Source organism: Musca domestica, unplaced genomic scaffold, assembly GCF_030504385.1.
Source record: "Musca domestica strain aabys unplaced genomic scaffold, Musca_domestica.polishedcontigs.V.1.1 9, whole genome shotgun sequence".
Classification (NCBI taxonomy): domain Eukaryota; kingdom Metazoa; phylum Arthropoda; class Insecta; order Diptera; family Muscidae; genus Musca; species Musca domestica.
In genome coordinates this window covers 17,067,585-17,094,649 of record NW_026712435.1, presented here as the reverse complement: position 1 = coordinate 17,094,649, position 27,065 = coordinate 17,067,585, and the positions used below count along the sequence as shown (strand labels likewise).

General features: G+C 35.9%; 1 protein-coding gene across 7 annotated transcripts in view; it reads left to right on the top strand.

Moving 5' to 3' along the window:
• Positions 1-27,065, top strand: part of LOC101897560 (protein boule) — a 222,018-nt gene that overhangs the window by 131,901 nt on the left and 63,052 nt on the right. For 4 of the 7 annotated variants that reach the window (XM_020035171.2, XM_059131776.1, XM_005178823.4 and 1 more), the window contains exon 2: positions 24,689-25,241. In XM_020035171.2, the coding sequence (XP_019890730.1) occupies positions 25,129-25,241 (113 nt within the window). In that variant the 5' untranslated portion in view covers positions 24,689-25,128. Of the gene's footprint in view, positions 1-21,953; positions 22,137-23,952; positions 24,135-24,688; positions 25,242-27,065 lie in introns of those variants that run through there. The other 3 variants (XM_011292330.3, XM_059131774.1, XM_005178820.4) reach the window with 3 other exon arrangements.

The window sequence follows — 27,065 nt, the reverse complement described above, 5'->3', positions numbered from 1 at the left end:
GAGGTACCAGAAGGAATGGTGCGATCTCTACCGATTTTATAAAAGATCCTGTGTTGATGGAAATATTGAGATGAGCCAAGTCTGAATGGAATCGGATATTAATTTCGCGTTTTATGGACCTCATGAATATTCAAAATTATTACCCTTTGTGGGGGAAGCACCGGAGGGAGTGGACCTATATATTCCATTTTCACGCCAGACCTTTGGGTTATACAAATATTGTGTTGTGTGCAATTTGAAGATAAGCGATATCTTACATCACATTTTATAGGAGTTATAATTATTAAAAATTTTGACCATATTGTGGCGGAGATACTTGATGGAGTTGACCGATACTGTCCATTTCGCACCTGACGTAGCATTGATGCAAATATTTGGATTTGCAAATTTGGAGCTAAATCGAATTATCCTTTCTCTTTCTGTGCAGTAAAATATAGTTTTTTTTGGAAAATTTCGATTTGTTTTGGTTGACGTACCAGAAGGAGTCGACCGAAATTGCCCATCTCCGAACTCGATCTAAATTTGATAATAATATTACGATATACCAAGTTTGGACCAAATCGGATACTCCCTTCGAGAGTTATTGTGCTCACCAGCAAGCCAGACAGACATACGGACATTGCTAGATCGACTCCGAATGTCCTGAAACGGATTTGGTCCAAAGAGACCTAGGGTCTAAAACCGTAATCTCGATGAGGCACGTTTTGGCCATATCAAATGATACATACCCTCTCTAGCCATATGGCTGAGGGTATAAGAAACTTTTCAGGGATATTGGAGAAGGCAGTCACCGTGTCCTTTCTTTCCAGTTCATCTGTCGGTGCTCCTTCCAATTATCAACATAAGGTGTCGCAGCCTTTAATTTTTTTCGAGCGCTAAGTTACAGTAAATTTTCAACGCAATAGTAACAAACTTCAAAATTCTGTATTCAAAGGTACACAATTAAGCTCCAAATATACAGTTTTAAGACTTTGCAGGATTCAAGGTACAACGAGTACTTTGTTTGTAAAAGTTCTATACACCCCGCTAAATTTCGGAATTGGTACTTTTGCCATTAGTCTCAAAAGTGTCGATTTTTATACCCTCAGCCATATAGCTACAGAGGCCAAAATATGTCTCATCGCAGTAACGGTTTTAGACCCTAGGTCTCTTTGATCAAATCCGTTATAGAACATTTGGAGTCGATCTTGGTGTGTCCGTCCGTCTGTCTGGTTGGTGCTCACGATAACTGTCCACACCTTTTGGTACCTCCCCCGCAAAAGGTTAACATTTTTACAGAACATTATTTACCTCATAGAACAAGAAAGAATCATCCCATTTTGTGCAAACTTTGTAGATCTCTTCTCTTCAAATTTCTCACATATACCCAATATTTTTACCAACACAAGATCTGTGGTGAAGATAGTAGATATCGATCCACTCCTTCTGGTACCTAGGGTTCCTAAATAATGATAAATTGTAGCAATAAATAATAATTCCCATTAGATTTTCTTGCAAAACTTTTTTTTTTTCAGTACTAATGCTTTTCTTTTCTTTATATTTTCAGGTAAATTACTTTATCCCTCTTTTATATCTGTAAGTTGTGATTTTTGGAGTAATAAATAAAATAAGGTTCTTAGTGAATAAAAAATATCCTTTTCAAAATTCGTCACCATAGCTCTAAGTTTTGGAATAGGTACTTTAATTGTTTTCAACTTGAATTGGCTATAACTTGACATTAAGAGTTTTCATTATTGGTATAGCTTCCATATTACGGCACTGCTTGATTTTGAGAATTTTTAAGGGCGTTTGACCCCATTTTCCGGTAGAAGTAGGTACAATTTTGTATTTGGTACAATCTTTAGTACTAATTTTCCAAATCATTCCATGTCTCAATCCTAGACACCAACAGTTACTGCATTATACAATTTCACCGTTTCAGCTCAATCCCTTCAATGTCAGAATTTAGTTCAATTTAGTGTTTTTCGAACAACAATAGCATACAATTCCAAAACAACCGCCAAATCTCAACCTCACATACCAATAATTATCGAAATATCAAATGCCAGAATTGTATCTCTGTCCGTTCAATCAAGACCAAATTTAGTACCATTAAGTACTTTTCGTACTATTATAGCACACATTTCCAAAACAACCTCCATATCTCATTTTCAGATACTAACAGAAACCACAAAATCAAATTTGGCCTATCCCTTCATCCAATTCCATAACTAGTACCATTTATTACTTTTCGTACAAATATTGGACGCATTTCCAAAACCATCTCCATATCTTAAATACAGACACCAAGAGGGACATCTATATCAAATTTCAGGATTTCAGTTCTTTTCCTTCAATCAATGCCAAATTTAGTACTATTACCTACTTTTCGAACAATTATGGTGCACATTTTTAAAACTACCACCATATCTTAACTCCTGAGACCTCAATGTCAATTTGTGGGATTCCAGCTCTGTCTCTTCACCCAATATCAAATTCAGTACTATTTACTACATTTTGTACAGTTAAAGGACACATTTCCGGAAACACCTTCATACCTCAACACCAGATACCATCAGTAATCTATATAACAAATTTCAGAATTTTATCTCAATCCCTTTACTCCACACCCCATTCAGTACCACTTAGAACTTCTCGTACATTTATAGTACACATTTCAAAAACCACCTTCATATCTTAACAATAGGCATCTGTATCACATTTCGGGATCTTAGATCTATTCCTTCGTCAAATACCAAATCTAGTACTATTTAGTACATTTCGTACAATTATAGTACACATTTCCAAAATCGCCCCATATTTCAGTTCCACATACCAAGAGAGACGTCTGTATCAAATTTCAGGATTCCAGCTCTATAGGTTCTCACAAATTCAAATTGTACTAAATGTAGTACGCATAAGTACGGATCTCCACAACTTCCTACATACCCCAATCCTGCACTCCAAATTTCCAAAACTACCTTCATACCTCAGTTTACTATCCCATAGAAACCTTATTTCCAAATTTCAGAATTCCAGTTCTCTCGGTTCACCATAATTCCAATTTGTACTAAATTTAGTACCATTTAGCACATATTAGTACATATTTCCCTAACAACCTTCATCATACAATCCAAAAGAAATCGTTAGTACTTTTACGTTTAGTACTTTTCGTATATAAGAGTACACAATTCCAAAACTACCTCCTTACATTGGCTCTACTCCTCAACCTTGATTCTCATTTCAAATTTCAAGTTGTTAGCTCTAACCGTTCGCATGATACAAAATGGTACTAAATGTACATGGTGAGATAAAAAAAACTGCAACAAAGTCAAGGGCCATACCTTTAACATTTTTTTTAATTTTATTGCATGAAGGCAAAAAAATGTCGGAAATAGCATCAAATTTTAGAATAAGTTTAGATTCGTTCGAATTGGTCACCTTTGGCGCGAATTATGGCCTTCAAGCGACCAATGAAATCGTCACACGCTGCCCGAATGTTTCTCTGCGTTACTTTGGTCCATTCCCGGCGAAGCGCTTGCTTGAGGTGATCGACACTTTGGTGTTTTTTAGTGCCAACCTTGCTTTCCAAAATACTCCAGACACAATAGTCCAACGGATTGGTATCCGTAGATTTTGATGGACATTGTGCGCTGGAACTGAAGCGAGGAACCTCATTTTGTAACCATTCATGGGCGGCGCGTGCTGGGTGCGGTGGTGCTGAGTCCTTTTGGAATGTCCAAGGTCTGCGGCCAAAATCTTTGCAAGGCTTTAATTCACCCTCCAGAATATTTTCGCGATAAAATTCGGTATTTATTCTGATGCCACGGTCAATTAATACGAGCGGAGAACGAACATCGGCTGTTATGGCGGCCCACACCATCACCATGGCCGACGCTTGAGTTCTGGTGGCCAATCGAAGGTGGACATTTTCAGCTGACCTCATTGGCAAGTAAACACGATCATTTTGTTTGTTTACAAACAGCTGGACAACGAATGTTTTCTCATCGGAAGAAACCAAATTCGTCAGGTCACCACTTTCGGTCAAGCTAAGCAACTCTTTAGCTCATTTGAGTCCATTTTCTTTTAGTTGTGGTGTAAGTTCTTGTACTTTTTGGAATTTCAATGGTTTTACCCCGAGCTCATTTTTCAATATTTACCGAATGGAATATTGCGATGTGTTCAGCTCACGAACCATTTTTTGGCCACTGCGACGCGGGTTTCGATCAAGTCGCTTCTTTACTTTTCGTACCATTTCTACTGATGTTGCTGTTTTCTTCCGCCCACTTCCTTGACGTCGGACTACTCTGCCAGTATCACGGTAACGAGCGATGGTACAAACACACAAATGGTTTATGCAAATTTAAATTCTGGAGTCCTCTAACCATAGCCACTTGTGGTTTTCCGGCCAAATATAAAGAAATTACCCTTTCACGCTTGAATTCCATCACGAATAACTTGTTTTCTGCGATATTCTCACCAAAATGCTTTTGTACGCTTGTAAACAATATAATGACCAGTCAATGGAATGATTTTAACAGCTGTCGGACGTGTGGCTTAGATATGACAGCAGTCTGAAGTTGGTTACACTATTTTCATCTCACCCTTTAGACTTTTCATACACATGTGGTGCGAAAATGGTACATCCATTACTCTATCTCTGATTCTCTATCAGTGATCCTCATTCCAAATTTCACTGATTTGTCAAATGCAAAGAGTACCATACTTTGTACCTTTTAATACCTTTCGTACAGTTCTAGTGCGAATTTCCAAAACACCAAACCTCATGTTTGGGAATTTATTTCAAATCGTACTATAATACCTAAACATCAGTATTTTTTTGCATGATATCGGTATTTTCCCCCACTGTGTGCTGCTGGTGGTGTGTGTAAATGTAGGTGTGTACATTAAATACCACAAACTTGTTGTTTATATACCAGAAAAACACACATTCTAACCATACATACAGACACATGTAGTATTAGTTGCCTCCCGGCCTGCTTGCGACAATGGACGACACTCCGCGTCGTTGTTGACTCGAGACACACACAGACTGAATGGTGGCAGATAGACAGTTGGAAAATTGTTGCCTTGTTTTTTTTTTCATTCGTCCAATACACCTCACACGTCCTCATCGTCGCACACACCACCACGTGCAGTGCAGTCATGTTTGATATGCTGTGGTATGCCCCCCCCCCATTTGTATCTCTCCTTCGGTGTTTCTATATTTCGTGGTGAAGATATTTTTAGGTCCAATTCTGCTACAAATTCTGCCGTCTTTGCTTTTATTGCCTGCTACCGACTATTTGGCTAATGCGGGGTAAAATACGAAAAAAAATAAATTTGTCTTTTTTTTTTTTTTTTTTTTGGCTCTCCATATTTTCGAATAAGGGGTAGCGGCTACGCCACCCATTCTGGGCATTTAGACATGACATTAATATTGTCGCTCACAAGTTTAAAATAATAAATTCGAAAAAAAAATTTTGTGAAACACTTTTGCTTTTGTTAAACTTGACTGATCATTATTTCGTTCTGTTTTTTTCTTCTTCGCTTTTGTGTGTTTAAAGCTGTTGCTGATGCGATTGCTAAATGTTGTTGTGGGAAAGGAGGAGGTGGTGGTGTGAAATTGCTAATTATAAAATGGAGGGTCGTTAATACAGATATTGTGCATTTGATAAAGATGACCTAAGGTAGCTGAAATAAGCATTATTTCCAAGGTGTATTGTGGGTGGGTGGATATGCAAATTAAAATTTTCCTTATTTTTTTCTCGTTGCCTGTGATGGAAATTGAAGCTCAAATGGAAGCTTTACTTTTTAGGCAAATGACGAATATTAATGGCAATAGTATGGCTTAAAAAAATTAAATTTTCCGAGAGACATTAAATTTAAGTAATTTTCGTATTTTTTCGAATCGAAATAATGATCTCAGATCCAACAAAGTATATATATTCTTGATCAGCGTAAAATTCTAAGATGATTTAGCCATGTCCATCTGTCTATTGCAATCACGTTTTCTTTCTCCGGAATTCTTTAAAATTTTGTATTTGAAGTTCGTAATGTATACTACAGCCTAAGACAGAAAAATTGTCTATACAGGTCCAGGTCTTCGTATAGCTCCTATATAACGGTACCTCCCCTATACATTATTCACCGTTTATTCAAGTTTCGAATTTGAATATGGTCATTGCTTGTGACAAACATTGCTTGTGACGGCTATATTCGGTATTTTTAAAATTTTTGGCGAATGTTATCTTTTTCGAAAATTTTCAAATTCGTTTTAAATGGTGGAGGGTATTCAAAGTTCGACCCGGCCGAACTTACTGCTTTTTTACTTGTTGTGGCCTAATGTAGTACCTTGGGGTCTTAGGTATGTCGAGGATCCTAACGATATTTTCCAGATGCATTGTTGTTACCAAAACTGAGTTATTTATTATACCCTCAGTCATATGGCCAGAGAGGGTATATATCATTTGATACGACCAAAATGTGCTTCATGAAAATTACAGTTTTAGACCCTAGGTCTCTTTGTACCAAATCTATTTCATGACATTTGAAGTCGATCTAGCGATGTCCGTCTGTCTGGCTGGCTTGGTGGCGCGCACGATACCTCTCGAAAGGAGTATTTGATTTGGTCCACAGATGGAATATCGTAATATTATTACCAAACTTAGATCGGGTTCGAAGATGGGTAATATCAACCCACTCCTTCTGGCACGTCTCCCACAAAAGGTCGAAATTTTCAAAGAAAATAATTTACTGCACAGACAGAGAAAGGATAATCAGATTTTGCTTCAACCTGCAAATCAGTTCTAGGTTAGGTGCGAAAATGGACAATATCGGTTAACTCCGTCATGTACCTCTCCTACAAAGGGTCAACATTTCGAATAATTATAGCTCGTATAAAATGTGATGTAAGAGTCTGATTGTCTTGAAATTGCACACATCACAATACTTTTATTAACCCAAGGTCTGGTGTGAAGATGGAGTATATCGGCCCACTCCTTCTGGTACCTCCCTCACAAAGGGTCAGCATTCTGAATAGTCATAAAGCTTATAAAACGCGAAATTAACATCCGATTCCATTCAGGCTTGACACACCTCAATGTTTCCATCAACACAATATCTGTCCCCTCACAAAGGATCAAAGCTTTAAATAAACTAAACGATCATAAAATCCGAAATAAGCATCCGGTTATCTTCACATTTCACACATCTCAATGTTTCTATCAGCACAAGATCTGGTATAAAGATGGTAGATATCAGACTATTCCTTCTGGTACCTCCCACACAAAGGGACATAGTTTTGAATAACCAAAACTTTCATAAAATCCAAAAAAAAAAAAAAAATATCCATATTTCACACATCCCATTATTGCTACTAACACTAGATCTGCTGTGAAGATGGGATGTATCGGCCCACTCCTTCTGATACCTCTCCCATGAAGGGTGAAAATTTTGAATATCCGTGGGGCACATAAAACGCAAAATAAACATCCGATTCCATTCAGACTTGGCACAATCCAACATTTCCATGAGCACAAGTTCTGTTATCGGACCCTTTCTTCTGGTCCATATGGTTCAAGATTTTAAAAAACAAAAAGTTCAAAGAAAGCGAAATAAGCATCTCCTAAAATTTCACACATACAAATATCATTGCTAATACAAGATCTGTTGTGAAGATGATATATATCTGCGAAACCCTTCTGGTACCTCACAAACAAAGGGTCACAATTTCCAATACTTTTATCTGTCATAACTTGGGAAACAAGTCAGCGATACTGTACAACAGAAACCTGAGATGAATATGGAATTTATGATTTCGCATAAAATTGAATATAAATTTTTGAGACATAAAAATAGTCAAAATTTTGATCAGTGGTGGGGGAGGTACCAGAAGGAGTGGTTCGACACAGTCCATCTTCACACTAGATCTTGTGTTAGTAGAAATATTGGTATATGGTAAATTTGAATAGAAACGGATACTAATTTCGCATTTTATGATCATTTTGGTTATTCAAAATTGTGACGCCTTTGTGGGGGGAGGTACTGGAAGGAGTGGTCCGAAATATTCCATCTTTACACCTTATCTTGTGTTAGCAAATATATTTGGATGTGCCGTGTTCGAAAGGCATCGGGTGTCCATTTCGCCTTTTATGAGCTTCATGGTTATTCAAAATTTTGACCCGTTGTAGGGGAGGTACATGATGGAGTGGGTCGATATTGCCTATTTTTGCACCTGATCTAGCACTGGCAAAAATATTGGGATTTCCAAATTTGGACAGAACTCTTGTTCTAAGACGTAATGTATTTTCTATGACCTTTTGTGGTGGAGGTAGAAGAAGGAGTGGATCGATATAGACCATATCCGAACTCAGTCTAGGTTTGACAATAGTATTTCGATGCTCCCTTCGAGAGTTATCAGACGGACGGATGGACACCCCTATATTGATTCCAAATGTCATAAAACGAATTTGGTCCTAAGAGACCAAATTTCTAAAATCATTATTTCGCTGAGACACGTTTTGGCCCCATCAAATGTTATATATAGTCTCTGTAGCCATATGTCTGAAGGTAGGAAGTAGAGCAAAGTGGATTTCTTTTGCTTTTCTCACAGAAGTACTACCGCTTGACTTCGAGTAGAGAGTAAAACTCGTTCCGAGCTCTGCCTTACATATGACTGTGGCATTACTCGAAAAGTGTTGCCAACCCCAAATTAAAATTTATTTCCACTTCTTTACCAGTGATTCTGTATAAATAAATTAAGGTCTATAATTCTATACCTTCGGCATAATGCTTTTTATTTCTCTTCAATGAATTAAAGTATCCTTTGCCAAGATTCGAAAAAGTCCCATTTTATGACAACAGTTGTCTTTTAATTTCAAATCTATCCAAATTGCTTCTGTGCCAATAGCCAGCCTCATTTTTGTTCTCCATCCAGCATTAATTAGTTTTTGTTTATCGCTCTTTGTTGTTATATTTTACAAAAACTGTGTCATGCTCTGCCTAAAAGTATGACTGACAAAAAAAAAAAAAATTATTGCGCCTAAAAGCGAGCCAAGAAAACTAAATACAGACATTAAGACAACAATATTCTTGCATTGCCATCCAATTGTGTGTCAAGGTATTTCAGATAATGATAAACAAACAAATTTTAAACTACATTTGTAAATCTGCGGAACAAACGGAAATGAGACTTGGAACATATTTATCCGTAGAATATCCGTACCTTAAAAATGTAGGCACCGACGGTACGATGGTAGATCAGTAATTTAGTGATAGTTTCCAAATAACTTCGTAGTTAAATAAAACTCAACTCTATTGAATTGCAAAGTTGAAATGCATTTGATTGAGTTTGGCTGAAAACTTCCAAATATGGAAAATCAGAAGGCAAAAATCACAAGTCAAATTTTCAATACCAATCTTCCTGGGAACAATACCAAATATTTTAGATTATTTCAGAGCTGTACATAAAATACTGCGGACTTTGTCTTGATTTCTACAGAAAGAGTATTTCAAGGGGATGGAAATTTCTTTTTTCATCAAAGTTTCCATAGAAATCCTCGAAAAATATTTCCATTTTTTTATACCCTCCACCATACATAGAATGGAGGGTATATTAAGTTCGTCATTCCGTTTGTAACTCATCGAAATAATAATTCTAGACCCAACAAAGTATATATTCTTGATCAGCGTAAAATTCTAAGACGTCGCTACAGTCAAAACGAATAAAGATAGGAAGATAAAATTTTGCACAGATCTGTTTTTTGTCTGCAGGCAGGTCAAGTTCGTAGATGGACTATATCGATCCACGATATCGTATAGCTCCCATGTAACGGTATGCCTCGATATTCGGTAGTTTGATGATTTTACCCACATTTTTCAACAGAGTTGTCTGAAATTCTACATAAGAAGTTCTATGTGAGCACTTTACCCCCTGCAAGATAAATGTCTATATAGGTCCACGATATCGTATAGCCCCCATATAACGGTACCCCCCGATATTCAGTATTTTCATGATTTTAGCCACATTTTTCAATTTCAATTGTCTGAAATTCCACACAATAAGTTCTTTACCCCCAAACGTAGATTTGTATGTATAGGTCCACAGTATTGTATATCACCCCAATATATCGTCACCTTACGATATTCGCTATATTTAAGATTTAAACAGAATTTTTAATGGATTTCTGTCTGTCTGTCTGTTGTAATCACGCTGTATTTCGAACGAATTGAGATAGAAGGCTAAAATTTTGCACACATGTTTACTTTTCCAGTAGGCAAGTAAAGTTCGTAAATGGGCCATGTAGGTCCACGTTTTCATAGAGCCCCCATATAACGGTACCTCCCGATATTCGGTATTTTGATGATTTTAGCGACATTATTAACCGGAATTGTTTAAAATTTGGTATTTGAAGTTCGTAATGGATACTACAGCCTATGACAGAAAATTGTCCATGCAGGTCCAGGTCTTCGTATAGGCCCCAGTAACCCCAGTATACCAGTACCTCCCTATATTCGGTATTTTGACGAGTTTAGGTGCAATACCCACCGAAATTGTTTGAGATGTCGTATTTGAAGTTCGTAATGGATGCTACAGACTGTGACAGAATATTGTAACAGAATTTTTCAAGGATTTTTTTCCTTGAAAATTTTTAAATTCGTTCCAAATGGTGGAGTGTATTCAAAGTTCGGCCCGGCCGTACTTACTGCTTTTTAACTTGTTTTTGTTAATTACATTTCAAATGTATTTGTAGTCAAAAAAATTTGAAAATATTTTTTTTTTTTTTTTTGGGATTTCTAATGCAAAAAATCTTTAGTATAGATTGTAAATAGAGATTTAATTAGTTTGGTGACTAATAGCAAAACTTGATGAAGAGTATTTTTGTCTTTGATGTCATTCTTCTACAACGATGCTTTACTGGAGATTTTTGCACAAATTCACACAAAGTACAGTTCCTGTTAACTTCCTGGCCTTTAGATAAGATTTAGACTCTCCATGTCTTCCAGGACCTATAGCAGAATTTTATCACAAATAATTTTGTAGAAAATTTTGACTTGCCGCTTCGTTGACTCGCTTGAGGGTTAAATTTTTCTACCAAAATATTTCTCGTATATTTATCTGCATATTGGCGAAGACACCATATGCCTAAAATGCACGGATTCCGAGGAATCTTAATCTGAGATTTTCTAAAAGTGTCGAAAAGAGGTGATATATATATATATATATATATATATATATATATATATATATATATATATATATAGGATTTGCAAAGTTGGACCAAAATCGGATTATCCTTCCTCTTTCTGTGCAAAAAATATATTTTTTGAAAATTTCTTCCTTTTGTGGGGGAGGTACCAGAAGGAGTGGACCGATATTGCCCATCTCCGAACTCGATCTAAGTTTGACAAAAATATTACGATATACCCAGTTTGAACCAAATCGGATACTCCCTTCCAGAGTTATCGTGCGCACCAGCCATTCAGACAGACGGCCGGACGGACATACAACGGCTAGATCGACTCCAAATGTTCTGAAACGGATTTGGTTCAAATAGATCTAGGGTATAAAACCGTTATTTCGACTAGGCACGTGTTGACCGTATCATATTGTATATAAACAATCGGAAATAGCATCAAATTTTAGAATAAGTTTAGATTTGTTTGAATTGGTTACCTTTGGCACGTATTATGGCCTTCAAACGGCCAATGAAAGCGTCACACGCTGCCCGAATGTTGTTCTGCGGTATTTTGGCCCATTTCCGGCGAAGCGCTTGCTTGAGGTGATAGACACTTTGGTATTTTTTAGTGCCAACCTTGCTTTTCAAAATATCCGCAGATTTTGGTGGCCATTGTGAGGAACCTCATTTTGTAACCATTCTTGGTTACAGATGCTGAGTCCTGTTGGAATGTCCAAGGTCTGCGGCCAAAATGTTTGCGTGTCCAAAAACACCGTCCAGAATATTTTCGCGATAATATTCGGCATTTATTCTGATGCCAGAGCGACCATCGGCTGTTATGGCGGCCCACACCATCACACTATCACGCTTGAATTCCATCACGAATGACTTGTTTTCTGGAAAATTCTCACCAAAATGCTTTTGTACGCTTGTAAACAATATAATGAGCTGTCACTGGAATAATTTTAACAGCTGTCGGACCGGTGGCTTTGAAATGACAGCAGTCTGAAGTTGCTTGCAGTTTTTTCATTTCACCCTGTACAAGTCATAAAGATGTTAGAAGTATGAAGCCAAAAATCATACGACAAACATTTTTTGTTGTAATTTTCAGTGTACCGCTGTGATTGTATCTAAAAAGCAAAATGTCAACAGCATCAAAGGAGATTCACATAAAGAATTACTTAAACAATTTAAAACAGAAATAAGTCACAGAGAGAAAAAACAAATAATCCCTCTAAATTAATATGTGTGGGTTTGTTTGAAAAAAAAAATGAGAAAAAACATTGCCAGAGGGTAGCAGAGCAAAATATTGAGTATATCAACATCAAAAACACACACACACACACACACAGATTTCAGTAATGAATATTCAAATATTTTCTTTCTTCTTAGCGACACAAAAGTGAAAAGCTTATAGGCCATGACATTAGTGTTGATAGCGTTTTTTGTTCTTTTCTTTTTGGGAAATACAGTCTGGCTGAAATGACTTAACATCATTCGACGTTATTGTGACGTATGCGTGAACGAGGTCGGTTCCTTAGTAAAAGTTACCTCCATTCAAAATAATTTTTTTAGCGAATAATGTATTGACATATAATGGAACTTTGAGTTTCTGTTTTATTTTTGGATATCCAAACGGTGCTGAGTTATTTCAAGTTTTTATACCCTCCACCATACTATGCAGGGTATATTAACGTTGTCATTCTGTTTATAACTCCTCGAAATACTCATGTCAGACCCAACGAAGTATATATATTCTTGATCAGCGTAAAATTCTAGGTCGATTTAGCGATGACTGTCTGTCTGTCTGACTATGTGTCTGTCCGTCTGTCTGTCTGTCTGTTGTAATCACGCTATCTTTCGAACGAATTAAGATAGAAGGCGAAAATTTTGCACATATGTTTATTTAACCAGTAGGCAGGTTAAGTTCGTAAATGGCCATATAGGTTCACGACTTCGTATAGCCCCCATATAACAGTACCTCCGGATATTCGGTATTTTGATGCTTTTAACGACGTTATTAACCAGAATTGTTTCAAATTACGTATTTAGGGTTCGAAATGGATACTACAGCCTAAGACAGAAAATTGTCTGTGCAGGTCCACGACTTCGTATTGCCCCCATATAACAGTACCTCCGGATATTCGGCATTTTGCTGCTTTTAGCGACATTATTAACCGGAATTATTTCATCTTTGGTATTTCAAGTTCGTAATGGATACTACAGCCTAAGACAGAAAATTGTCTGTGCAGGTCCACGACTTCGTATTGCCCCCATATAACGATACCTCCTATATTCGGTATTTTGATTATTTTAGCGACATTATTAACATGAATTCTTTCAAATTACGTATTTAGAGTTCGTAATGGACAGTATAGCCTATGACAGAAAATTGTCTATGCAGCTTCAGGTCTTCGTATAAGACCCATATATCAGTACCTCCCTATATTCGGTATTTTGACGAGTTTAGGTACAATAACCACAGAAATTGTTTGAGATGTCGTATTTGAAGTTCGTAATGGATTCTACAGCCTATGACGGAAAATTGTCTATGCTGGTCCAGGTCTTCACACAGCTCCGATATATCGGTACCACCCTATAAACGATATTTTGATGATTTCACCATTTATTTTAAGTTTCGAATTTGAATATGGTAATGGCTTATGACAAACAATGCCTATGTAGGTCCTAGTCGTATAGACCTCAATATAACGGGTATATTCGGTATTTTTAAAATTTTAATAGAATTTTTTAAGGATTTTAGTTTTTGAAAATTTCCAAATTCATTCCAAATGGTGGAGGGTATTCAAAGTTCGGCCCGGCCGAACTTACCGCTTTTTAACTTGTTAATTTTATCCCTGTCACTTCACCCAATAACAAGTACCAACGGAGACCTTAATACGAAATTTCGAGATTGCCTAATACCAATTTTGGTACCATTTAGTACTTTTCGAACAATTATAGTGCGCATATCCAAAACCAGCTCAACCACAGACAACTACAGAGACCCCAATATCAAATTTTAGGATTCCAGCCATATCCCTTCACCCAATGTCAGACTTAGTACCATTTAGTACTTCTCGAACAACTACAGTACACATTTCCAAAACCACCTCAATATCTTAACCACATACACCAATTGTGACATTTATATCAAATTTCAGGATATTAGCTCTGTTCTTTCACCCAATACCAAATCTAGGACATTTTAGCACTTCTCCCACAATTATGGTATACATTTCCAAACACAACACCTACATATCTTAATTCCAGATACCAACCGATACCAATTCAATGTTAAATTTTAGGATTGCAGCTCTATCGCTTCAACCAAAATCAAATCCCCGACATCAACACTGATAAAAAGTTAGTACATTTTAGCACTTTTCCTACAATTATAGTACACATATCCGATCCCTTCTCCATATCACAATTCTACATACCAACAGAGACCTCAATATTAAATTTGACGATTCCAGCCCTTCACCCAATACCAAATACATTATCATTGAATACATTTCATACAACAATGATGCACATTTCCAACACGACCTTCATATTTCAAGGATACACACCCAGTACCAAATTTAGTGTTTTTCGCACAAATATCGGATGCAATTCCAAACCACAACCAAATTTCAAACACAGATACCAAATTTAGTAGCTTCACCAACGCTCGTTACCGTGATACTGGTAGCGTAGCCCGACGTGAAAGAAGTGGACGGACGAAAACAGCAACATCAGCGGAAAGGGTTCGAAAAGTAAAGAAGCAACTTGATCGAAACCAACGTCGCAGTGACCGAAAAATGACACGTGAGCTGAACATATCGCAATATTCTATTCGGCAAATATTGAAAAATGAGCTCGGGGTAAAGCCATTGAAGTTCCAAAATGTGCCAGAACTTACACTGCAACAGAAAGAAAATAGACTCAAAAGCGCTAAAGAGTTGTTTCGCTTGGCCGAACGTGGTGAACTGCCGAATTTGGATTTCTTCGATGAGAAAATATTCGTTGTCCAGCAGTTTGATCGTGTTTAGTTGCCAAAGAGGTCAGCTGAAAATGTGCACCATCGGTTGGCCACCAGAACTCAAGCGCCGGCCATGGTGATGGTGTGGGACGCCATAACAGCCGATGGTGGCATCAGAATAAATGCCGAATATTATCGCGAAAATATTCTGCAGGGTGTATTAAAGCCTTGGGCACGCAAACATTTTGGCCGCAGACCTTGGACATTCCAACAGGACTCAGCACGCGCCACCCAAGAATGGTTACAAACTGTGGCTCCTCGCTTCATTTCCAGCGCACAATGGCCACCAAAATCTCCGGATATTAATCCGTTGGACTATTGTGTCTGGAGTATTTTGGAAAGCAAGGTTGGCAATAAAAAAAAAAATACCAAAGTGTCGATGACCTCAAGCAAGTGCTTGAGGACCTGAATAAATATGATATAAATATTGCGACAAAGGTGACCACTTCGAACAAATCTAAACTTATTCTAAAATTTGATGCTATTTCCGACATTTTTGCTTTCATTCAATAAATTTTTAACAAGTAAAAAAGTATCGGTCGAATTTGCCGACAGATGTATACCCTCAGCCAATGTTCGATTATTAAAAATATTTTGGCTTGTGTTAAGATTATTGAAATGTTTAACCCCATATGCAGTAGGTTCCGAAGGAATGGGCCAATATTGGCCATTTCGTATCGGACCTAAATACATATGATATAAATATTGCGACAAAGGTGACCAATTCGAACATTATTATACTTATTCTAAAATTTGATGCTATTTTCGACATTTTTTGCTTTCATTCAATAAAATTAAAAAAAAATTAAAAATTATGGCGTTTGGCTTTGTTGCAGTTTTTCTTATCTCACCCTGTATATCTCCGAGAATAAATCAGTAATAATTAGTTTCATTACTTATTTTTATTTAAATGTCTGTGTAAACAAATTGAATGTCATTGATTTGTGTGTATTGGTAATGAGACGTTGTCGAAGGTAAACATATAACTGCACAAGGTTACCTTGTTAGTTCTTCCATGAAAATTCGTTGAGCTGGGATTTCAACAAGTTTTTTTTGTTTTTTTTTAGTTTGCCAAATTTTTTCTCTAAAATATTAAAAATATTTTTATATCAATTTCACACTTCAATTGATAGTTTCATAAGGACAAGCATATGTTTGCACATATTTATGCATAAAATATTAGACTGGATCAACTTGTAAGGCAACGTTTTTTCTTTAATAAATACATGCATTCCTGCCGCCTATTTTACTTTGTTTGTAAGGTTTACCCACTCCAATGTCGTATCAACATTTGTTCAAATAATCAAACCCATTTCAATTTTGCATCAATTTCAATCATTTTGTTTTCCATTTTGTGCTTAGACTAAATATTCTAATCCTATTTACATTTCATTAATTTAGTCATAAACAGAAATTTCAATTATAATTTCAAATCGTAATTGGAACGATATAACAATAAATTGTGCAGTAATAGTTTGAAGTTTTAATCAATTTTAGTTGAAACTCAATCAAACTAAATTGAAAGCATAGTTTTAGGAGAAAATTAGATTTAAGTCATTGTAGGCTATGCCACTTACATTTTGTCTACATTTTTATACCCTCCACCATACTATGGAGGGTATATTAATTTTGTCATTCCGTTTGTAACTCCTCGAAATATTCATGTCAGACCCAACAAAGTATATATATTCTTGATCAGCGTAAAATTCTAAGACGATTTAGCCATGTCCGTCTGTCTGTCTGTGTGTCTGTCTGTCTGTCTGTCTGTCTGTCCGTCTGTCTGTCTGTTGTAATCACGCTAACTTTCGAACAAATTGAGATAGAAGGCTAAAGTTTTGCACACATGTATTTTTTTCCAGTAGGCAGGTTAAGTTCGTAAATGGGCCATGTAGGTCCAAGTTATCATATAGCCCCCATATAACGGTACCTCCCGATATTCGGTATTTTGATGATTTTAGCGACATTATTCACCGGAATTATTTCAAATTTGGCATTTGAAGTTTGTAATGGATGCTACAGCCTAAGACAGAAAATTATCTGTGCAGGTCCACGTCTTCATATAGCCCCCATATAACGGTACCCCCCGATATTCGGTATTTTGATGATTTTAGCGACATTGTTTACCGGAATCGTTTCAAATTTGGTATTTGAAGTTCGTAATGGATACTTCATCCAAAGTCAAAGAATGAGCCATGTAGGTCGACGTCTTCATATAGCCCCCATATAACGGTACCCCCCGATATTCGATATTTTAATGATTTTAGCGACGTTATTAACAGGGATTGTTTCAAATTTCGTATGTGAAGTTCGTAATGGATACTTCAGCCCATGCCAGAAAATTGTCTGTGCAAGTCCACGTCTTCGTATAGCCCCCATATAACGGTACCCCCCATATTCGGTATTTTGACGATTTTAGCTACATTATAAACAGATTTTTCTTCAAGTTTCGCATTTAAATATTGTAATAATTTATGACAGGTCCACGTCGTCGTATACGCATTCGATATTTTTAAGATTTTAACAGAATTTTTAACGGGTTTTATTTTTTGGAAATTGCCAAATTTGTACCAAATGGTGGAGGGTATTAAAAGTTCGGTCCGGCCGAACTTACAGCTTTTTTACTTGTTGTAATTTTTTTTTTTTTTTTAAATGGTCATATATCTAAATTTTAAGAGGGTTGAGAATGCATTTCGTGGCCATTTTGGCAAATGTTACACAGGACTTCCAGTGCGTTATTTTACTAGACCATTGCACAGTGGCCCCAAGCCATGAATGGTCCTATGCCAGGAAAATAAAAAACCTGAATACTATAAAAAATCGAAATTTGCAACAAACAAGAACAAACAACAAACGACAGATGTATACCCTCAGCCAATATTCGATTATTTAAAAATACTTTGACTTTTGTTATGAATTTTCAAACTCTTGACCCCCTATGGAGTGGGTTTTGAAAGAATGGGTCAATATTGTCCATTTCCTATCGGATATATGATATAAATATTATTATGAATATATAAGAACTTCGAACATTTATATCCAATTAATGGGAAATCTTAAATCGCATATTCATCTTAGGATTCTGGTGAGAGTAGACATGTATTTAGATATAACAAGTTGTAAAGAATCGCTGAGTTGTTTAGCAATTTATGGAGTTGGATTGAAAAGAGTTGGCTTCTTATTACGCTTTCATTGACCTTTTTTCTTAAATTTTGTACCCTATGTGGAGCAGGTAGCAAAAGAAATCGTCCAATCACTACCATCTTTATAACAGATCTTGTTTTGATGGAAATATTTTAGATGTACCATGTCTGAAATGGAATCGGATGTTGATTTCGTTTTTTTATGAGCTTCATGGACATTCAAAATTTTGAGCGTTTGTGTGAGGGAGGTACCAGAAGGAGCGGACCGATATTTTCAACTTTCGCATCAGACCCAGCACTGACGCAAATATTAGAATATGCAAAGTTGTAGCAAAATGGGATTATCGTTTTTCATTCTGTGCAAAAAAATATTTATTTTTTTTGTGAATTTCGACCATTTGTGTGGGAGGTACCAGCAGGAGTGGACCGATATATTAACACCAGACCTTGGGTTAATATAAATATTGGGATGTGTGAAATTTGAAGACAATCGAATTCTTACATCACATTTTATGAGAGTTGTAATTATTCAAAATGTTGACCATTTGTGAGGGAGGTACTTGATGGAGTGGACGGATATTGTCCATTTTCACACCTGACGCAAATTTTAGGATGTGCAGAGTTGGACCAAAATCGGATTATTCTTTCACTTACTGTGCAAAAAATATATGTTTTGAAAATTTCGACGTTTTGTGGGGGAAGTACCAGATGGAGTGGACGGATATTGCCCATCTCCGAACTCGATCTAAGCTTGACAAAAATATTACGATGTACCAAGTTTGGACTAAGTCGGATACACCCTTCGAGAGTTATCGTGCGCACCGGCCAGACAGAGGGACGGACGGACGGACGGACATAACTGCTGATTCAGTTTCTGAGAAAGAGGAAAGAATTGAGCAGAATTTGCTTACCCAGTAGCCTCGCTCTGACTTCAAAGAGAGTTGGACAGTGACACAGTAAATGCTCTACTGTCTCGGTTTCCTCCTCGTGCCGACAGAGCCTGCAGTATTCGGTGTCATAGCACCTCCACCTCAAATGGTCCAAATTTTGAATAACTCTTATAAGAGTCCGATTGTTTTCACATTACACATATCAATTTTTTATTAAACCAAGGTCTGGTGTAAAGATGGAATAAATCGGTCCACTCCTTCCGGTATCTACCCCACAAAAGGGGTCACAATTTTGAATATCCATGAAGCTTATAAAACGCGAAATTAACATCCGGATACATCGTACATCTCAATATGTTCATTAACATAAGATCTTGTCTAAAGGTACTAGAGATCGGACCATTCCTTCTGGTACCTCCCTCACAAAGGAATAATTGAATAATCAAAACGATCATAAAATAAGCATCAGATTCTCTTCACATTTCATACATCCTATTATTTCTACTAAGACAAGATCTGCCATGCAGCTCACAAGAAACACAAGATCTGCCATAAAACGCGAAATTAACATCCGATTCCATTCAGATTTGGCACATCTCAATATTTCTATCAACACAAGATATGTTATAAAGATGGTAGAGATCGCACCATTCCTTCTGGTAACTCCCCCACAAAGGGTAAACCTTTTGAATAACCAAATCGATCATAAAATCCAAAATAAGCATCCGGTTTTCTTCATATTTCACACATCCCACTATTTCTACTCTGGTGTGAAGATGGAATATATCGGTCCACTCCTTCTGGTACCTCCCCCACAAAAGGGGTCACAATTTTGAATATCCATGAAGCTCATAAAACGCGAAATTAATATTCGATTCCATTTAGGCTTAGTACATATAATTTTTCAGAAAATTCGAATAATTCCTAATGCTGAAACTCTTTTTGGATGGAGATTTAAGTGTTTTAATATTTTCTAAAGAATTTTTTAATTTTTAAATTATGTTTTTATTTAGCGATAAATTTTGAATTCGTGTTTCGTTTTTGGAATTGACATAAATTGAAGTAACTTTAACTTGTCTCTGGTTTACTACCTTTCTGCATTTCAAATCGTTGTTTTTCACTCTATTTTTTAGCGTTGTAATTAGCTTGTATTAAAAAAAAAAAAATATTTACAAAACAAAAAAAAAAGAAAAAAAAAAAAACTATTAAAAAATCTGTAACTTCTGGCCGAACTTTTAATACCCTCCAGCATTTGGTACAAATTTGGCAATTTTCAAAAAAAAAAAAAAAAAAATCTGTTAAAATCTTAAAAATACCGAATGCCTATACGATGACGTGGACCTGCATAGGCAACTTTTGTCATAAGTTATTACAATATTTAAATGGGAAACTTGAAGAAAAATCTTATTATAATGTAGCTAAAATCATAAAAAAACCGAATATCGGGGGTTACGGTATATGGGGGCTATACGAAGACGTGGACCTACATGGCCCATTTTCTGTTTTATGCCACCTTCCAATACCAAATTTGGAACGATACCGTTAAATAATGTCGCTAAAATCATCAAAATACCGATTATCGGAGGTACCGTTATATGGGGGCTATATAAAGACTCATTTTTTTGACTTAGGATGTAGTATCCATTACGAACTTCAAATACCTAATTTGAAACAATTCCGGTGAATAATGTCGTTAAAATCATCAAAATACAGAATATCCGGAGGTGCCGTTATATGGGGGCTATACGAAGACGTGGACCTACATGGCTCATTTTTTGACTTATGATGAATACCAAATTTGAAACAATTTCGGTAAATAATGTCGCTAAAATCATCAAAATACTGAATATCTGGGGGTACCGGCTAAATCGTCTTAGAATTTTACGCTGATCAAGAATATATATACTTTGTTGGGTCTGACATGAGTATTTCGAGGAGTTACAAACGGAATGACAAAATTAATATACCCTCCATAGTATGGTGGAGGGTATAAAAAAAAGTTGAATTTATAATATAATTTGGCCGGAATATGTACTTCTCAAAAATCTGTCCTTTTTCATTTTATGTTAATCCTTTAATATTTTCGACTCTAAATTGTTTACAGACAAAACATAACTTGATGAATACAATCATTGTTGCATCCCAGGCATACGCTATTTAAATTCGTTTTGTTAGATTGATTCGAAAAAAAAGACAGGTTAATCGCTTTTGATGCAGCATACCTTTAGGCTAATGAAAAACAAACAAGTGTTGCCTACATCTAGGCCTTTTGGGTTTTCGATTGAAACACGTGTATAATCTTAGCTTAAGCTATTGGGAGGAACAGTATATTAAATTTATTTTCATGATGTTCCTGTTGTTTTTGTTGTGTTCGGTGATTTATCTGGATATTATGCCACTTATTTACACAAAGGATAGAAATTTAATTAAATCAGCTTGTTCTTTTTTCTGGCACACTTTCTACGGATTTTTTTTTTTTTTTGGTTTCTTTGCTTTCGTGTTATTAAAATGCTTGATGTAATTTGAAATATTTTCTAAATACATAGGCAGATTTAGATATCATAGCCAGCTGTGGCTGTGTTTCACTCATTCTTATTGTGTCTGCTTGTATATAGGTATATAGGAGCATCGCCATAGAAATATATCTGCATATATACTTAAATATTTTCGTTTTGTTTTTTTTTTCTATTTCATGGTATATTTACTTAGTGTTTTTGTCATTTTAATGTACTTACAGAACGCAAAAGACGCTGCAGCCGCTGCCGGAACGACTGAAGAAGAAGAAGAAGGAAAACAGAAAAAAATCACAAAAAAAACAACGACATTTCAATAATCGACGAACATACCAAGAAACAAACATATAAAACAAGAAATATCCCTACGATTGGGGTACTAAAAGATAGACAACGAAAAGAGAAACGTACAAACAAAGAAACCTCCGCACTATATTAAGAATTAAGAGAGAGAAAATTTCAAAATAACTATGAAATGAAAGACACAATTTTTTTTTAATACCAAAATTATTCATATTAAGGATTAATACACGGACGCTTGGACGCACCAGACACAGTTCCTGTGCAATTTCTAAATAATTTCATCACTTAAATTTCCACTCTCTAGTATAAAGCGAAAAATAAGGAGGAAAAGAAACAAAAAAAAAAAAAAAAAAAAACAACGAAACGAAATCAGTGCGACAAAAAACAGCATCAGCAGCATTTTCTTTTACCAACAACTGCGACGAACAAATTCCTGAACATATATTTTGCTGTTGTTGTTCTTTTTCGTTCAGCTTATTTGTTTTCGAATAACATTATTCACTAACTTAATACATGCTAAGAAAATAGCCGCTTTTATATTGTGCCACCTAACAAACAATGTTCTTTTTTTTAAATTATTGTTACTGTACAGTGTGTCGAAACAGGTGTTTTAATTCATACATCAAATTAATCCAAACTCCAAAACTTTTCAAGTCATCTTTTCTATAGGAAGAGTTCTCGTCCGTGAATTTTTCTATAGAAAAAGTTTTCCTTCGTGAACTTTTCTATTGGCAAAGTTCTCGTCGATGAACTTTTCTATAGGAAAAGTTCTCGTCGATGAAAGCCGTCTCCGAGAAACTTTTCTATAGCGAAAGTCCTTTTCGAGAAACTTTTCTGTAGCGAAAGTCCTCTTCGAGAAAATTTTCTATAGTGAAAGTCCTCTTCGATGAAATTTTCTATAGGAAATAACCTCTTCGAGGAACTTTTCTGTAGGACAAGACCACTTCGATGAACTTTTCTCATTTTCGTCATCTTCGAGGACCTTTTCTATAGGAAAAGTCCTCTTCGAGAAACTTTTCTATAGCGAAAGTCCTCTTCGAGGAACTTTTCTATAGGAAAAGTCCTCTTCGATGAACTTTTCTCATTTTCGTCATTTTCGAGGACCTTTTCTATAGGAAAAGTCCTCTTCGAGAAACTTTTCTATAGCGAAAGTCCTCTTCGAGAAACTTTTCTACAGCGAAAGTCCTCTTTGAGAAACTTATCTATAGCGAAAGTCCTCTTCGAGAAACTTTTCTATAGGAAAAGTCCTCTCCGATGAACTTTTCTCATTTTCGTCATCTTCGAGGACCTTTCCTATAGGAAAAGTCCTCTTCGTGGAACTTTTCTATAGGAAAAGTCCTCTTCAAGGAACTTTTTTATAGCGAAAGTCCTCTTCGAGGAACATTTCTATAGGAAAAGTCCTCTTCGAGGAACATTTCTATAGGAAAAGTCCTCTTTGTGGAACTTTTCTATAGGAAAAGTCCTCTTCGTGGAACTTTTCTATAGGAAAAGTCCTCTTCAAGGAACTTTTTTATAGCGAAAGTCCTCTTCGAGGAACTTTTCTATAGGAAAAGTCTTCTTCGATTAACTTTTCTATAGGAATAGTCTTCTTCGATGAATTTTTCTATGGGAAAAGTCCCCTTCGATGAACTTTTCTATAGGAAGTCATCTTCGACGAACTTTGCTATAGGCAGAGTCTTTTTCGAGGAACTTTTCTATAGGAAAAGTCCTCTTCGATTAACTTTTCTAAAAAATTTTTCAATGAACCTTTCCTCTGCGATATTTTTTTATATAATTTTTTTTTTTTTTGTGAAAATTTACATTTTCGACACTGTGCATTGATGCTGCTATTTTATCTTGTGTCTGTGTTTTTTTTTTAATATATTTTTCTGTTTCATTCTAAAAACCAAAAATAACACTTAACGTGCATTCAGAACAGCATCATTCCCCGAATCTCAGCTATTCAGCTAGCATCGGTGGGATTTTTAAAAAGAACACCGCAATTAGTAGTACCGCAGCTGTCTTCGATTGCTGTTGCTTTCTTCTAGAAACGAGAGGAACTAAAACTGTCGCCAACTTTTAAACGAAGAAGAACAAGAAAAAAGTCTACAGCCTGCCACTCAGTAAATATAAAAAATTGTATTGAATTGTGTGACGACGACCAGACAAATCAAAAAATAGAAATTCTTGCCGTGTGTGTGTGTGACAAATGTTGTAGAAAAAGTCAGAAGAACAACGAAAATATCTATTCAATGCTTTATAAAAATACCAACAAAATGTGTTTTTCGAAATAGTGCTTAAAATATAATGAAGTTTTAGAAAAAACAATTTTTGGTGACAAAAAGCTAGTGGTGAAACTAAGCGAAAAAGAAGCATGTCAATTTTAAATTTAATATACATATATATATATTTTTTTACCAAATTGAGTGAATAATACAAATCATAAAACAAAATTAAAAGGAGAGAGGGAGAAAAAAATCAAACCTACTTTTAGGCGCTACCAAGTGTAAATGAAGAATTGAACAAATTGAAACTTTTAAAGAAAGAAAAATTCAATTTACAAAAATAAATATATAATATAAATATAAAGAATATGGAGTGATACACACTCTGTCTTCTTTTTTAGATTAACTAATTTCAATTGTGTTTAAATTTCTTTTCTTTTTTTAAACAACAGCCATTAACTGACATTATCCTTGAAAGCCAAGCTTAGCTTCAAATTGAAAGAAAAAGTGAAAATAAAAAAAATTCAAAATATTTCAAACCAAAAGCTTATTACGTTTATCAACCAAAAAAAATCGCAGAAAAATCAAACAAAGCAATACCTAATTTTTTTAATAGAAATTTAATTGTGAGCAATTGAGTTTTAAAAGAAAGCCAAACAAAAGGAAAATCAACGACAGGCAATAAATTAGCTAATTACAAATCGCCCATCAACATAACTATCAACACCACCACCAACAGCAGCTGCTGTTTGCCGATACCATATTAACTTATTATTTGCAGCTACATTGGTTAGCTGTGCCCGTCGAATAGATTTTCTTCTTGACCCCCCAGTTACCCAGAAACACTTTCAAAATTCTGCCCATAACAAATTTCAAACTTCAGCCACAGCCTATGCAAAAAATGGCAGCGCCCGTTGGAGCAGCGCCGGCGGCTATTGAAGCCCCGCTTTCAGCCCCAAAATATGGTACACTAATACCGAATCGGATTTTTGTCGGCGGCATTAGGTAAGTGTTTTATCATTTTCCCATGCATGAACAGTACTTTTTACCCAACATGCACAGCAGGGCAGATATCTTTAATATTAATTACAAGGACATATCTTTTTATATGAGAATACACACAAAAATTTTAGATTGACACGACATTCATTCATTCATTAGATTCAGAAACCAGTAAAAACTTAGAAATCGAATTTTTGTAGCCTTGGCGGATATTGTTTTTATATTCTTCCGTGATGCATAAAGTTCTTAAACTCCTCTAAAACGTTAGAAAGTATGAATCAGTTTGAAAGCAGATATTTACCCTCACTATTAACACATATCCTTTCGTCCTCAAAACGGAGATTTGTTTCCCATATTATAATTACACTTGGCAGCACAAAAATAATTACGTAGAAAATTCATCAGATTATGAAAGTAAAGTTAAAACAACTTAAAAAGCAGTGAGTTCGGCCGGGCCGAACTTTGATAACCCTTCGCAATTTGGAACGAATTTGGAATTTTTCAAAAAATAAAATCCGTTAAAAATTCTGTTCAAATATTAAAAATACCGAATATAGCCGCTATATTGGGGTTTATACGACGTGAACCTACATAGGCTTTGTTTGTCATAAGCCATTACCATATTCAAATTCGAAACTTGAATAAACAGTGAATAATATAGCTAAATTATCAAAATACCGTATATAGGGAGCTTACGTTATATCGGAGCTATACAAAGACCTGGACCTGCATAGACAATTTTCTGTCACAGGCTGTAGCATCCATTATGAACTCTAAATACGGTATTTGAAACAATTCCGGTGAATAACGACGCTAAAATCATCAAAATACCGAATATTGGGAGGTACCGTTATATCGGAGCTATACGAAGACCTGGACTTGCATAGACAATTTTCTGTCACAGGCTGTAGCATCCATTACGAACTTCAAATACGACATCTCAAATAATTTCGATGAGTATTTTACCTAAAATCGTCAAAATACCGAATATAGGGAGGTACTGATATATGAGGCCTATGCGAAGACCTGGACCTGCACTAAATACGCTATTTGACACAATTCCGGTGAATAACGACGCTAAAATCATCAAAATACCGAATATTGGGAGGTACCGTTATATCAGAGCTATACGAAGACCTGGACTTGCATAGACAATTTTCTGTCACAGGCTGTAGCATTCATTACGAACTTCAAATACGACATCTCAAATAATTTCGATGAGTATTTTACCTAAAATCGTCAAAATACCGAATATAGGGAGGTACTGATATATGAGGCCTATGCGAAGACCTGGACCTGCACTAAATACGCTATTTGACACAATTCCGGTGAATAACGACGCTAAAATCATCAAAATACCGAATATTGGGAGGTACCGTTATATCGGAGCTATACGAAGACCTGGACTTGCATAGACAATTTTCTGTCACAGGCTGTAGCATCCATTACGAACTTCAAATACGACATCTCAAATAATTTCGATGAGTATTTTACCTAAAATCGTCAAAATACCGAATATAGGGAGGTACTGATATATGAGGCCTATGCGAAGACCTGGACCTGCACTAAATACGCTATTTGACACAATTCCGGTGAATAACGACGCTAAAATCATCAAAATACCGAATATTGGGAGGTACCGTTATATCGGAGCTATACGAAGACCTGGACTTGCATAGACAATTTTCTGTCACAGGCTGTAGCATCCATTACGAACTTCAAGTACGACATCTCAAACAATTTCGATGAGTATTGTACCTAAAATCGTCAAAATACCGAATATAGGGAGGTACTGATATATGAGACCTATGCGAAGACCTGGACCTG